Source organism: Centruroides sculpturatus, unplaced genomic scaffold (genome assembly GCF_000671375.1).
Source record: "Centruroides sculpturatus isolate CEXI.00-Female unplaced genomic scaffold, Cexi_2.0 scaffold1228, whole genome shotgun sequence".
In the NCBI taxonomy this organism is placed as follows: domain Eukaryota; kingdom Metazoa; phylum Arthropoda; class Arachnida; order Scorpiones; family Buthidae; genus Centruroides; species Centruroides sculpturatus.
This window is the reverse complement of record NW_019385452.1, coordinates 186,959-202,424: the sequence shown is the minus strand read 5'-3', so window position 1 is coordinate 202,424 and position 15,466 is coordinate 186,959. Positions and strand designations below refer to the sequence as shown.

At 27.4% G+C, this 15,466-nt stretch overlaps 1 protein-coding gene across 1 annotated transcript in view; it reads left to right on the top strand.

Moving 5' to 3' along the window:
* The window catches only part of LOC111639141 (nose resistant to fluoxetine protein 6-like), a 47,449-nt gene that overhangs the window by 9,321 nt on the left and 22,662 nt on the right, over nt 1-15,466 (top strand). Inside the window, exon 8 of the mRNA XM_023384930.1 lies at nt 4,571-4,663. Coding sequence (XP_023240698.1) covers nt 4,571-4,663 — 93 coding nt within the window. The remainder of the gene's footprint in view (nt 1-4,570; nt 4,664-15,466) is intronic.

Sequence of the window (15,466 nt, the reverse complement as noted above, 5' to 3'; positions counted from 1 at the left end):
ATATATATATATATAATTATTCCACTTTATATAAGATCCTAATGCCATTTTGCATAGAAATCTGACATGAGGTTTTAGTATTATTCTTTTCCTTATTCATTTTACAACATAAATCAGGACATAAAAATAATTATTTTTTCAGTTTAAGATTAATTTTCATTCATACAGAATATGGAGATCATGTTTATTATACGAATAATACTTTCTCTAACCTTCACCATAATTCATGAATATTACATGAAATAAATTTCTAGTTTAATTGAGAATTATGGTGTATTATTATTATTATGTCTACCATTAAAATACACTATAATAAATATAACATAAATTAAACGTATGTATATGTATATTTTAAAATTTTCCTTCATTATACTTTACCAACGTGATCGATTTGAATCAAGGAAAATCTTCTTCTAACCCTTCAAGCAATTTATGTCTATTATTATTATTATTACTAGAAAATTACTATTGTACAGGTTTATTTTGTCGATATTCCTTTAAAATTTACCGTAAAAATAAAAGAATTTTTTTAATTACTGAAGTGTATTTTGTTGAATTTGACAAAATTTAAAATTTATTAAATATAGGTCTATATTAAATAATTGTTTTATATATATAATTAATTAATATAATATATATAACAATCATTTAAAACATATATTTACTCCTGTATTATTATGGATATATCCGCAATAATACAGGAATAAATATATGTTTGTACTGTAGTAATTCGGGCCCTTTCTAATATCGTTTCTAGTGATGCTACTGCATCTTATTGCCCAATTGTCTTTCAATTAAAATATATAGCCTATACTATAAAATTATATTAATTAAATTTTCTGAATAAAGAATCTGTAATAGGTATAAATCTACAAAAATTTACTGTATGTATAAATTCAACAGTTTAATTTACTATGCTCTTATCTCTTACGATCCTCTTAATACACAAAAAATATTAAAATAAAATATAATAATTTTATATTATTCTATGAAGTAGATATAATAATTTTATTTCAAAAAGATCTTTCTAACATTTATTTTGGACCTCTTAATATTAATACTTCACATTTTAGAATATTAATTGAAAGGTACAAGAAACTTTGTCATTCAAGTAACATAACAGAGAAAATGTATGATGATCAGTCGAAAAATATTTTTACATTTTTGGACTAGGGATCTTAAAACGCCGAGAAATGCAAATATATATATATATATATATGGGGTTTTTTGGTATCTATATATTAATTAATATATTAGTGTATGGATAAGTGAAGGAGGCACGAATTTTTCACCCACTTTGGAGCTAAATAACTCTTCCTGTTCCTTTTGTCAATAATTTCTGAAAGTTGACACGAAAGTTTATGTATTAGGAGAAAATGGTTCTAGAAATTTTCAGGAAAATCGGACCGTTGGTTTGAAAGATATGGCCCCATCCTTTTAATATCTTCCAAACTAATTTGAAGACTTAAAGATAATGGTAACAATTATCAGGAATTAAATAATAAAGAATGCAGAGAAAGTTGAACAACAGCGTTGTCAGTTATTTTTAAATAATATTTCTTAAAAATTTACGAGGCATCCAGCTATATTTCGTTATTTATTATATAATTTATCTGATAAAACGAAAATATCTAATAACGTCTTAATAAATGAATAGAAATATTAAGAATTCTGAATCAAGAAAATTTTAATAAAATTTTAATTTATTTATAAAATTTTTCTTCCATTCAGAAAGACAAGCGGCGATGATTGACCACTTAATTACAGAAATTACGTCATATTATGTCAAGGTCAATACTATTCATTAGCTATATTATTTCTCGATGCTGTCAAAAATGAGAACACCCTTTGAGGAAGTCAGTTCTTCACATCTTATCATGTATCTTCCATCAAACAGAAGTTGCTAAATATGATAGAGAAATACACTGTTAAGCAAGATATCGTTTGTCCACCGGTAACCGAGTGAATAACGCCACTAAACACTAGTCGTGGGTTCGCATCTGACCACTGGGTCTGACCAAATGGCGTTTTCCGAGTTTTATTCGCGTATATAACACCTAAATATGGACCAGTTTCCTATAGACAGTCCCTCGGGAAGCTTCGCTTTGGCATATCACCCATGTGTTGCACGGTCTTATTCCATCATAACGCTTTTCAAGCAAAACATAAGTGTATGTATTATTAAACAATACAAAAGTTGTTTTATATAAACTTTAAATATTTTATTAAACTAAAGTCCTTTATGCTATTTTTAAATATTTAGTTATAATGAAATAAAAATTTAGGAATTTTGTATTGTGATTGACACAGCAGTTTCAAAATGTAAGTTTATGTGAAGATTTCTAAACATGTAGAAACACGAAAGAGTAGAAAAATCTCGATATAAAAAATTTAAACTTTAAAATTTCAGAATTTTTCGTATTTAAATATAAAAATAGCATATAGACCCTATAGAAATCGTGTCGTTTATAAAACCTTGACCGTACATTCCGATTGAATCGAGATTCTGAAGCTTGGATGTTGTAATTTTTGTCATAATATTTCTCAATATTGCTTGTTGAAATAATAAATTACTTCTATATTAATGTATTTAACTGATGATTTAGACTTAGAATTGATTATCTTTTTAAATATCACGTAATTAGTTTAATTTGTTTGTATGTTGTAATGCGATACGTGGGCGATCTGCCAAAGAGAGTTGCTCCCAGGAAGACTTTTTATCTATGAAACTATTTAGATGTTATTAATGTAAAGAAAACTCGGAAAACTTCATGTGGCCACCCGTTGGTAATTTTCTATAATTTTTTTTATTCGTTGTTTAAAAATATCTCATTAGTTTCCTTATTTCTTTAAAAATTCCACAGTTTCAATAAGAAATATGAGTATTTATTTAATTTATTTAAAAAAATTAATTTTATATAATATCTGCATTGTATTTAAATTAAGCATTCATAAATTATATATAATTAAAACATTTATAAGGGTAAAAGTTTTCTTTATAATATATTAGAGTATGATAAATTAATTTTAAATATTAAATTTCTCGCAAATATATGACGTATCTTCATTTTATGCTTCCAAAAAGTATACTAATTTGATTTTCATTAATGCTTTTAAAAATATGCTATATTACTTAAATATTTAAACTAAAATAAAATTAATATTATAAAAAAAAATAAAAATAGAAAATTTTCTGTATAAAATAATTTTATAATGTTTTTCTAGTAATTTGTTTCAATCAGAATGATGAGAACAGCTTTGTTTTTTTGATAATTCATTCTATTATTTTGAGATATTGAAAATTTTTTAGTATATTTCGTATAAATACATAAAATTTTATGTATATTTAAATTTAAATGAATCAGAAATATTTTTTCTTTACAAAAATCTCAATGTTTCATTGACCTTTTGGTGACATTGAAAAGTGCCCACACGATAAAATCATTGTAACGTTTTAAATTACTCGGAAATAGTTTTGAATATTTAAATCACTCTTAAAATAATTGTTTGCATTGCATTTTTTATTAAAAAAAATCCTGAAGGCAATGACTTATTCCCAGGTCAAATTTATAAACGTCCAGTCGGTGGTAACTCGATTAAAATTATAATCTATTGACCCAACGAGCTATAAAAGTTCTATTTTTTTAAACTTGTTCTTGAACCTGTTAAAGGACATTCCACTACCTTCACCTAGACTCGTTACAAGAGTTCAAATCTAAAATAAAATTTTATAAAATTTATTATTTAAAAAAAAAAATTATGAAAGTTAGTTTATTTTTTAAAAATATTCATCATCTATTTTTTTCAAATTTTATAAATAAATTCAAAATATAAGCAGAAAATATCGCATATATAAAAAATTTAATGGCATTTTAATGTCTTCAAAGTTGTTAACAGTCTAAATTCATATTTCTCTTTTGTTATACAATTGAGAAGAGTAAAATATACTTGTAATCGAAACTAGTTATTGCAGGTATATTATGATACCCTGAATAATCTTTTAACCTATTATCTTTAACTGGTTGCATCTTTATGAAGAAACAAGAATCATTACTTATGCAATATTTCTTCGAAAGCCTTTAGACATATCACATTGATGTCCACACGATTTTAACTGTCACGGTCATACCTACTCAAAATTCAAGGTTTTATTTCTTATAACTCGTTTAATTAAACAGTTTAATTATAATAATATACAAATAATAATTTAAATATTTTTTTAGGAATTTACGTGAACCAAAAACGAAATTATAATTTGACATTATTATGATGTACGTAGGAAGTAGTTTTTATATAACTGGATCCATTCAACTGGTTATAGAAAATAAAGAATATTTTCGTTGTTTCGGTTCCTTGAATAATTATATAATGAAATATCTACGCTACATTTACATATTGTTTTAAATTAAAAACGAATTTTTAATTTTTATAAACATCCGTTTGTACTTTTCACTAATTTTAAATCATTTTAACGTTTAAAAATAGTTTAAAATTGAATTTATAACTTTAAATATATCGAAATTATTATTATAATTTACATTATGTAACTCGGAATTTTTATTATTTTCAGTGGTATTATGGTCATGTTTTCAAATCTTCCGAGAGATAAACAACACGAAGGGAAATTTTATGTTCTTTCTTATCTAGGAAGAAGGCTCTTCAGGTATTTAATTAATTTATACTTTATTATAATTAATTAATATACAAATGCAAATATTATAGTTAGTATATTATTATTATCGACTATGTTGTGATTTTAATCCTCAAAAATTAAAGTATTTTTTCTATCGTTCTTATTTATACACATATATTGAAATTTAAAGCATATCAGACATTAAATTTATGCGATTTAAATGAGCAAATTTGCAGAGTTATAATAAATTCGAAATTTAAAATATTTAGTTTTACAGCTTAATTTTATTTGTCAATATGTAAATCTTTTTATAACTGTTGTGCAGTCAAACCTCGATTTGAGGGATTTTTCAGTGTTCTCTTAAGTGGTGCCAACCCGTAAAGTGTTAATGAATCTTTCCCATAAATATTAAATAGATATCTCTTCTATGCCTGTGCATTAAAGGGATCTTTACATTTTACATTGCAAACGTTATTGTTGTTATAAAATTAAGTGGCTTTCAAGCTCTGAAACTCGGTTTGATTGGATTAATGGGATAAAGCAACGCAACACGTTGTCGATCTGTCATGATGGTGGTGCATTCCGAGGACTTTCTTTAGAAAATTGGTCTCCTGTTAAGGTGTTAAACACGTGAAAAATCCAGAAAATTCCGTATGCGCAGCCCTTATATGAGACCAGATCCCGCGACAAATTACTAGTGTTCTTTGGTTTTATTCATTCAGTCACTCTAGAGGACTCGGGATTGAATTCGGACGGGTCAAGAAACTCCGTGGGTGGTTGGTTGGTCCTGATATGTCGGTCCGTCCGTCATCCAACTGTTGGCTGGCCGAATCATAATTAACTTGCTAAATAGACCATCTTAGTTCTATAGAATGGAAAGAATTTTTAAAAACAAGTATTGGCGCTAAATCGAAGTTTGGCTGTATGTTTCTTTCGTTATAAATTGAAAATTTTATTGTCGTCTCATTGATTACCGACACGCTATCGAAACCAATCTTTATTTTTTATTTACTGATTGAGAAATTACGTACAGTACTAGTAACAATTCTACATATTCATTTGCATACAATAGAAATTCTGTGATAAGAGTACAGGGTATTCAAAAAGCAATGATGTACTCTATACTTACATATACAGTATATAATTATCAAAAAATAATTTATTAGCTTTCCAGTAACGTGAATATATAATTGCATCTATATGTTTAGATGAACCTAAAATACGCGGTTAAAGTATTATTATGAAACTATTAATTGATAATACATAATATAACGTCTTAAAATACTAGTAAAATATTCAAAAATTAATTTTTAATTTAGAAATAATGAATTATATTAAAACAATTCTACATAAATTTTAAACTTCCTATAACGGCTACCTGTAAACAGCGGCCATTTTTTCCAGGAATTTTGTTGTTATTTTAACAAATGCGTATAAAAAATCCCCGAAAACAGCCCCTTTTTTATGTTCCCATCATTGACCGTTGTTTACAAGTTTCATTTTATTAAATATTCATAAATAAATGAATAGATTTATTCAACAATTATTCAGTTGACAAATTCATCATAATTTATTGAATTTCTTTGCATGTGTCATATTGGAAAGTATAAAGTTTCTTAAGTTGCTTAAACCGTTTATGATTTAATTTACCCTATAATCTATCATCTGGTGTAAAATTACACCTCGTTTTAGCTATTATATCGGGTATGAACTTGAATTTGTAATCCATCTTGTTGACACGCATTCTCTTTTACAAGGCATTCATTCATCAATACGTCATACAGCGTAAGAACAATGCCGAAATTTGTCATTTAAAACATCATAAATAAACTTATAACGAAATTAGTCATTATATTTTGAAATTTTGGTATCTTAAAATCTTTTTATACTATAAATACTTAATCATAAATTTTAAGTAATAAAGAAAATATTGCGCAAAGTTATGTTATTATTATTTTTTATAATGATTACGTTTCTCAATAACTTAACAACTCTATTTCCTTATAAATTTTTGCGAAAAACGAAACTTTCCCTTAAAATCTTTCTTAATTTACATTGCTTTACATAAAAATTAGTAAAAATCAAGAGATTAATTACGAAAAAATATCAAAAAATGACATAAAATATTGAAAGAACTTAAATAAATTAATTGATATTTGTGGCTTCACTTCGAAACTTGCTAATTCATTAGGATTTTCAAGAAACAAGTTATAATTATCGCTGAAGGGCAAATGCTTAGTAATGCTAATATATAAGTAAATTAATATTACTGTCCATGCTAATAACGATTAATGGCAAGATGAATAGGTTCGTTAGCTTTTCAGACATTTCATGAATACAGTATTCTTCATACTTTTTATATAAAGCAATAATAATGCATTACCTTTATATCATCATTTAACTTTCTTTGTATCATGTTCTTAAATCTTTCAACTCAAATTTCATTTACTTCAAAGTTCTAGCCTTGTATCTTAATTAGAAGACCTACCTAAGTCTGATGACAATACATTTCAATGATGTTTAGAGGAGGATTCACCTCATTATCCTCCCTACCCAACATGTGGGCATCTGTCAAGACGGGATACTTCCGGGAGGACTTTCTATGGAAAATTAGCCCCTATTTAGGTGAATTATACTATATCAAAGCAGAATTTAGATAAAGAACAATACTTTATCAGTTATAAAGTCTCTACTTTTTAAATTCTTAGCTAACTTTGAAATTTATTTTATATTTACACTTTATATATTCACAATAGAAAAAAAATTAATTATTTCTTTTAAAAAATACAATGTTAAAATACTTAATTAAAATTCTAATAACGTAATATCTATAACGTAAAACTTCCTGGTATTTGAATAATTTACATATTTTATTTAAATAATAAATTTATTTTCGTATATTGGATAATATATTTATTGTATATTATTATTTTGGTTTATTTCCAAAGGGCATTTACTTCTTTGTCGATTGTTGCTTACCTTGAGAATATTTTATGCCATATCTAGCAAAATTGCAGTATGCATAATTTCGTTTAAATTTTTCCACTGAAATCGCATTGATAAGATATAGTCATTTTATATGTTTTATAAACATCTCGTAAATTTTACTACTTATAGGCTACATCGTATAAGTTCTTGTATACTAAAGCTCAATGATTATCTAGTAGGAGCGTTACATTAACAAATATTCTAATTAAAATTCAATATATTCTGTCTTTGTCTATATGCTAGTAAATTTTCGAATGAAATGTAAAAATAAATATAGTGAAACCTGTGAACAACGGTTACTGACGGAACGTAGAAGATGGCCGTTGTAAGGAGGTTGTTTTGGTATGCAATTTTGTTCGAAAAACTTCATAAAGAATGGTCGTTGTTTAGAGTTGGTCGTTATTAGAGGTTTGATTATATAATATAGAGTTTAATGATGCAGCTGTTTAATTTACATCAATTCTTTGTTGTAAAATACAGTAATGAATTCAGTTTTGATTACGTATGTTTTGGTTTATATCGTTTGTTGCATATTTTGTAAGCATTATATATAAAAATTTATTGCGTTATTATATCATAAAACAATTCCCTTCATTAAGGATGTAAAGTGTACATTTAATAAATTAAAAATTAATTAGGAAAAGGTTATTAATTCGATTGTTATTCANTTCGGATAATTGATACTCTACTGCAGTGTTCTGCAACCTTTCTTCTTTCAGCACACCAAAATGTTTTCCTCAAATATTTTACATTTAATTTCTTAGAATATATAAAAATGTGTGGCTTGTAATAAAGAATAAACAAACATCGTCTTATTTCATCATTGCTGTGGCAGAGAATGAAATACAAGCATAAAAAACACAGCAACTGTGATTAAAAATATATAAATAAAACTTGAAATTAATAGAATATGTAAAAGTTTACGTCACACCTTCACCTTTGTGACAGCACACTGTTTGCAGAACACTGCTCTACTATAATTGCAGGCTGCATATTCATACTACTTTTAAGTAATGTCTTTAAAAAATTTATCCTTTATCAAATAAGGTAAATTAAGATAATTGTTTTCTCTAAATGCATAGAATATGCATTACATATTCTTGATTTTGCTATCCTTTTACTTTTGTACATGCAAATGCAAAATCAATGCAAGATCACTAAAAAGTAAACTGATTTGAAATTTCTCAAAAGAAAAAAATTTAAATCTCAACAATAGTTTTCCTAATATTTAAACATCATTATAACCTGATACATTATAAAACTACAAGCCAACCAATGCAGTATGTCATCAGGCTAGAAGATGGTTATAATACTAATAAATTATGAAACAAACTCCTCCCCTCTAGTACCAATCTCTTATTATTTAATTAAACATTCAAGAAGAAGTGGCAAAAGATAGAGAGGAAGTTGCTGATTAACGCTGCGAGTATTGTTTCAAATAAAATTACAATAGTTGTTTGAAGTATTCTCTATGAAAAATACGGTATTACACGAGAACGATTGCGCTTAAGAGAAAACACATTGCCATTAAGAATAAAATTAAACTTTCAAGGAATATACGTAAGGTCGGTCACCTCTAAATTACGGCCATTATTTAAGAACTTTTTTTAAACAAACAAACAAAAAAAGCGTTTCCAAAAATAACCTCCTAAAAACGGCCCCGGCCACTAAAAAATCTATTTTTAAACTCGCAATAACGGCCACTGCCCTTGGAATGACGCGTAGAAAATTATAATGCAGTGTATAAAATCAGTCACTATTGATAAGATGGCTAGTTTGGCTATCAGATATCGTGTAATTAATAAACTTGTCAGTAAAGGTAAAATAATAAATATTTCTTTAAAAAAATTCTTCTATAACACGCAGAGAACAACTAAAAACAATACGTCTTCTGTTAAAATATGTAAAGAAAGAACACTGTTTTCGGCCAGAAGTCATAAGTAAAAACAATCTTAACACTAATTAAGTTTTAGATGATTTTTTTGTCACCACAAAAAATCAGTTCCTTTTTCGTATTCATAACGTAGGTCACGAATACCACAATTAAAAAAAATCTGCCTGATTTACCTGTGTTTTTAGTTCTCTGCATGTCAGAGCAGGAATTTGTACACAGATTTTTTTCAGTGTTAAAAATGATAAGTTAATGTTTTTGAAGGCCGGGTGGCCGAGTCGGTTATGACGTCAGTCACCCTTCTGGGAATCCGGAATTGGATCCGAACGGTCGAAAAACCTTAGGAATTTTTTGGAGCGTAGTCTGTCCCTTCTGAAAAATTCCTGACACCTCTGTCCCTCATCACTTACCTTGCCCATTTTATGAGTGGACAGAGTAAAAAGAATTAAGTTTTCCTTCAATTTGCGACTCACCTCCCAAGAATGGCCATTTGTTAGGTTCCTATCAGTGGCCGTTATTCAGAGGTTATACCGTACGATATATGGATTTATACGAAGATAAACATACAGAATAATCTTAAATAATTCCGTAAATATTGTTATACAAATTAAATATTTTCAATTTAAGCTTCTATTTTCTTTCTATTATAAAAATACACAGAATCAGGAAATTACAAGTTAGAATAGTAATAGAAATGAATTTATTCATGAATTTCTCAGTTAGCTGTTGGACGAAATCGCAGAATTAATTTTTTTAGTTTGAATTTCTTGAAATCTTGGCTCTTGTCCATACTATAATAATTATAATTTGAGTGAGATTAATTTGAAAACAAGCCAACAACATTAGCTGTAGCAGTAACGCTGCTAACCATTAATTGATGTAAAATTTCCAATTTGAATTAAATACAATATATATATATATATAACGCTCCTTCGCAATTCTCAGAATAATTCAAAAGGATATGAAAATTCAACAATTAAACAATTTTATTTTTCGAATCCCCCAAAAAATCAATTCTTTTTCGCCAATCAGACAAGTTTTTGTAATTGAAACGTGAGTAAAAGAAAAAATATTGTGTTCTTCCAGGTAGAAATCAGCTAAGTAAGCAAACCAATAGCATAATCTGTTTCATATGAAACAAGCTTGCTTACTTAGTTGTTGAGCATCCATTATTTAGCCTCGTGAGAAGTTCTAAGGAATTTATAAATTATTTCATATTGGAGAAAATGATTGTTATCAATATTAACAATTTCTTCGAAACCAGATCCTTCATATCATATCTTACCGGATGAAATGGTCGATTACTCATGATTTGAGAAAGATAAAGCCATATTATAATCTCCATTTTAAAATTAAGTAACACGCTTTGATAACTCCATTATTTCTCCATTGCAATTCCATAAAGTGTCAACGTCCAAAATCGTTCATTAAAAAAAAAGGAAATTGCTAAGAAAATTAATGAAATGATTTCCCCTTTTATTTAGTAATAAATTACTTGTACAGACTGTCCTTTCGATTGTCTGTATTCATTTATAAAAATCTTTAAAGCCATTTAAGATGAAGGTATAAAATACAGTAAAACCTGTCTAAAACTGAAAAATAATTGATACTGTATAATTCCGGTTTACAAAGATTTGCTATATTTTGATTAGTTTTAGGGACTCAAAAAAGTCAGATTGCGTTTTTAAGATAAGGCATATCACTCGAGTAGTATTAATATATGAATATATTTTGCTTCAATGGAGTGGTAATAATAATAATGGGTTTTCAATAGGAATGCCCTTTTCCCCCTTTCGGTAATTAAATGTGCCACTGCACACAATGACCGATACCAAACATTTTTGTATCGTGGATTATGTAAACTATTTTTTGTTGGATTGAATCTCCTTGTTATAAAAGGAGAAAGTTAATCCAGTATCTATGAGAGTAACTGTCAAAATACACAATATGATATGACTAATTGAGGAAAGGTTAAACACATTTCAACATAATTCTCATCTCTGACATGTAGATTTCTTTTATACTTAAAGAGGATTAAAATTATCATTGGAATGTAATACAAGCTCCCTACGTGACTATATTTGTAAAAGCTACTATAAGGCTGAGTAAAAAAATAATAGCCTGCACGTTTCAGAAGAAATACGTACAGAATGAATATATATTATTATAAGTTGTCACTCTTTATATATTTATAATGTGTATTTATAAAATTATTTTAAATATCAAATTTACTGTAATTAAATGGAATTAAAAAACAGAGATAGTTACAGGTATTGTACAGTACATCATAGATATGCGTATGCATTTAATGCATATATAATAAATGTAAGTATGCCCTTTTTCTACCATTTAATTATATACTAGAACTTGATATTGCAATTTTTTTAAAGTTACAAACATTTTTTATGCCAATTCCAAAAGAGTTAAGTCGTCGCAGTTATTGGGCCACCCATTAATTACGTGTACAGTTTTTTAGCCACTTTTGACTCCCTCCCCTTCCAGTTGTATACAATGATGTACTTTTAAAATCACTCCCCTATAATTACATGTACTGTACAATAGTTCATGGACATCCTGACATTGAAGAAGTGACTTGAAAAAGTTCTGCAAATATTTTGTGTTAGTTAATTCACGTATCTACTAAGTAGGTTTGTAAGAACAAGTTCGTATGCAAGTAATACCAGTAAAAAAATTTTCACGTAGACAATGCCTTGACCCCTTCCCCACAACATGTACAATGATGTACTTTTAGTGACTTTCTTCTCCTTAAACTGTACACAAAATTAATGGATGGCCATTAAGTAAATTATAAATATTATGATATATAGATATTTATATAAATTAAAAATAGAATGTAATCATAATTTTTTTTATTAAAATAAACAAATCATAAAGTATATTTGATATCTTATAGCTTTGATAGAATATAATTTATTCCAGAGATGTTTACTTTTGTTTTATATGCATACAATTTTTCTTTTTAATTTACAAGCTGACCAATACGGATTATGATTCTTTGAGGCCTTAGGCGCAATTTTGTTATAAGGGCCTTTATGTAAAAGTGTTTATTTATATTAAATAGTGTTTTTAAGAGCTATGTCACTGTTCTTGGTGGAGTGCGAAACATTTTAAATGTTCACTAAATTTTTAGAGGCATAATATATTTTTGCTACGTAATTTTTGAAGTCCCTCGAGACGACGAGGCCCTACGCGCACTAAACGCGCGCCTATTGGATAATTCGGCCACTAAAGCTGTCAATATCGTGCATGACAGGAAAACAATAAGTATTGATACATGTACTGCAGCTACTATAAATTGAATATAGTAGCTACAGTATTGAAGGTTTTATATAGCCTAAGGTATATCTATAAGTAATACTAAGAAATTTCTATGTTCTCAGGGAAATAATTTACGCAAGGATTCACAATTATTTTCTTATGACATATGCATGACATTACGTTAGTTACTTTTATGACAAAGAAATTGTTTTATAATGCGCTATAACAGAAATGTGAAAGATTAAGATCATTAAAGAAGCTAGAATTACTTTCCATGATAAATTATACATAATAATTGTAATTAACATTGTTCAGTATTCAGATTTAAATTATTTATACCCAGGTCGTCAAGAGGGGATGCTGGAGATTTTTCCCTGAACCCGGAAAAAAATAACAGGCCCTTACTAGTCCTTTCCCTCTGAAATTAATGTTATTTTTATTTAAGACTGATTTTTATTAATAAAGAAGCATTTTACATTTTTCATTTGTTCAAAAAAAGGGCAAAAGGGCCCCGCTTTATTCTCGAGGCCCTTACTAAGCTGGCCCTGCCCTATACCTCTTTCAGAGCGAAGAAAAATATAATTATTAGCTAACTATCTGATTATTTACTGTGTATAATTATTACACGATTGTTTATTGTATTGTCTATAGATTTTTTAAAAAAAGTATAGGCTACACACTGATTGTTAACAATTGCTATATTTATCTTCTTAATTTAATTTAAGAATTTAATGAATATAAAATTTTCTTAGTTCTATTTCAAAACAGTTGACCATTAAGTTAATAATGAGATAATTTATTCTTCTAACCTTCAAAATATATTATCTTTTTATCAAGATTTTAAAGATAAAAAATTATATTATAAAGTGTTAGATTTTCATGATTATTAAGGAAATTTTTTGTAATTATTTTTAAAATATAATCCGAATGAATAAACCTTAAATTATTATATAATAAACATTTTAAAGTATTCATTTTTATTTATTAAATTTCGTAACATTTTCCTAGTATATGCTCTTGGAATTTTTTAGACGTTATTTTGGTTCCAATTTTTGATTCAATGTTAACATACGTCATTTAGAAGCCCACTATATATTACAATGGGTTTCGTTTGTAAAAATTCATCAATGTCATGCTGTCGTTTTATACAGAAAAATTTAAATTAGGTTTATAAACGCCTAAGGTTCTGTAGTGTGACGTAACGTGACGTATACGAGTATTAAACAATGACGTTATAGTAACGTTAGCATCTTACTAGAATGTCGTCATTTGTTTTTCGCATGAAATATGCCGGAGGAAATTTCCACCTACATTTTAACCAAATACCTATGTGACCTACATTCTTATCAAATTTCATCGGAATTACAATAAGTTTCGACCTCTGCTTTAAGGTTAAATCATATAGACATCATTTAGTCTCTTCCTTCTTGCAGGAAGAAAATAATATCTTCTCGAATTTAATATATAAGGAGGAAATACGAAAGATTAAAAAGAAATTATTCGCCTAGCAATCTAAAGTCTAAAATATAATTCATTCAAATTTTACAATGAATGATGCTATGATATTTGATTTTGGGTGAAGTTACCTATAAATAAAAAATTATGACTATGATCTTAAGTCAGCTAGATGGATTCTAGATCGAATTATGTGAGGGATATGGATCCGGATCTCATAATTTATCACAAATAAATTCCTTGGAGACAATTGGGTTGTTGAATTTAAGACATTGTTCCCATTAAAAATATGGGTTGTCCACGTGGAGTTTTCCCGGTTTTCTTCACGTGTCTAGCATCTAAATAGGGACCATTTTCCCACTGAAAATCCTCTCAGGAGAAACCGCTTGGTAGATCGCTCCTGTGTTTCGTTGCCTCATCCTAATCCCATTAAAAATAAAATAAGATGTTTAGGATAAACAGCAGAATGATATAAGATATTCACGATATGAATTTCTTATAAATTTTTATTGGCGAAACTTGTCATAATGTGCAAGATTGAGATCTGTCGTATAGTCTATATATACAATGTAACAATGTGAGAAAAATTCACTCCAGTCTACTTTCCTTGATAAAAACGACGCTTTTCACTTTAAATAAAATACCAATAAATTTTCTCTCATAAAAATCAAAGTCAAACAAGTCAATTAAACACCTGCTAAGAATTTTTTTCCCTTTCTTTCTTTTCAATGATCTTCCTTATGATAATGTTTTGCCAAATCTTGAATTTTGTAGAAGAAATATTTGATAAATTATTCTAAACCGGTTTTTTCAAGCCTTGAAGCACCTCATTGATGCATTAATTGATATAATAAGATTGTTCTTCGAAAACTAAAATTAAAATTCTTTGCCTCGAGCGTTTAAAGTTCTATCATATTAAAAAAAATCGAAAAATTAAATTTGTAAATGTTCAACATTAAGCCGCTTTAGAAAAACTCGTTTAGATGAAAGCATCTAAACGATAGTCAAACAGATTATTCCTACATAATTTAATAACCTTGAAACAGAATAAGCGATAGTCTAAGTTTAATAACAATAAATGAACACGAAACACTAAAATGTTACATAAATTCGTTTACTTTATTTAAGATTATTTAAACTTTAAATTAAATCTTTTACTCTATTTATTGCAGCTTTTATCTCTGGGATTCTTGTTTAAGGAGATAATTATTTTGCTCTTT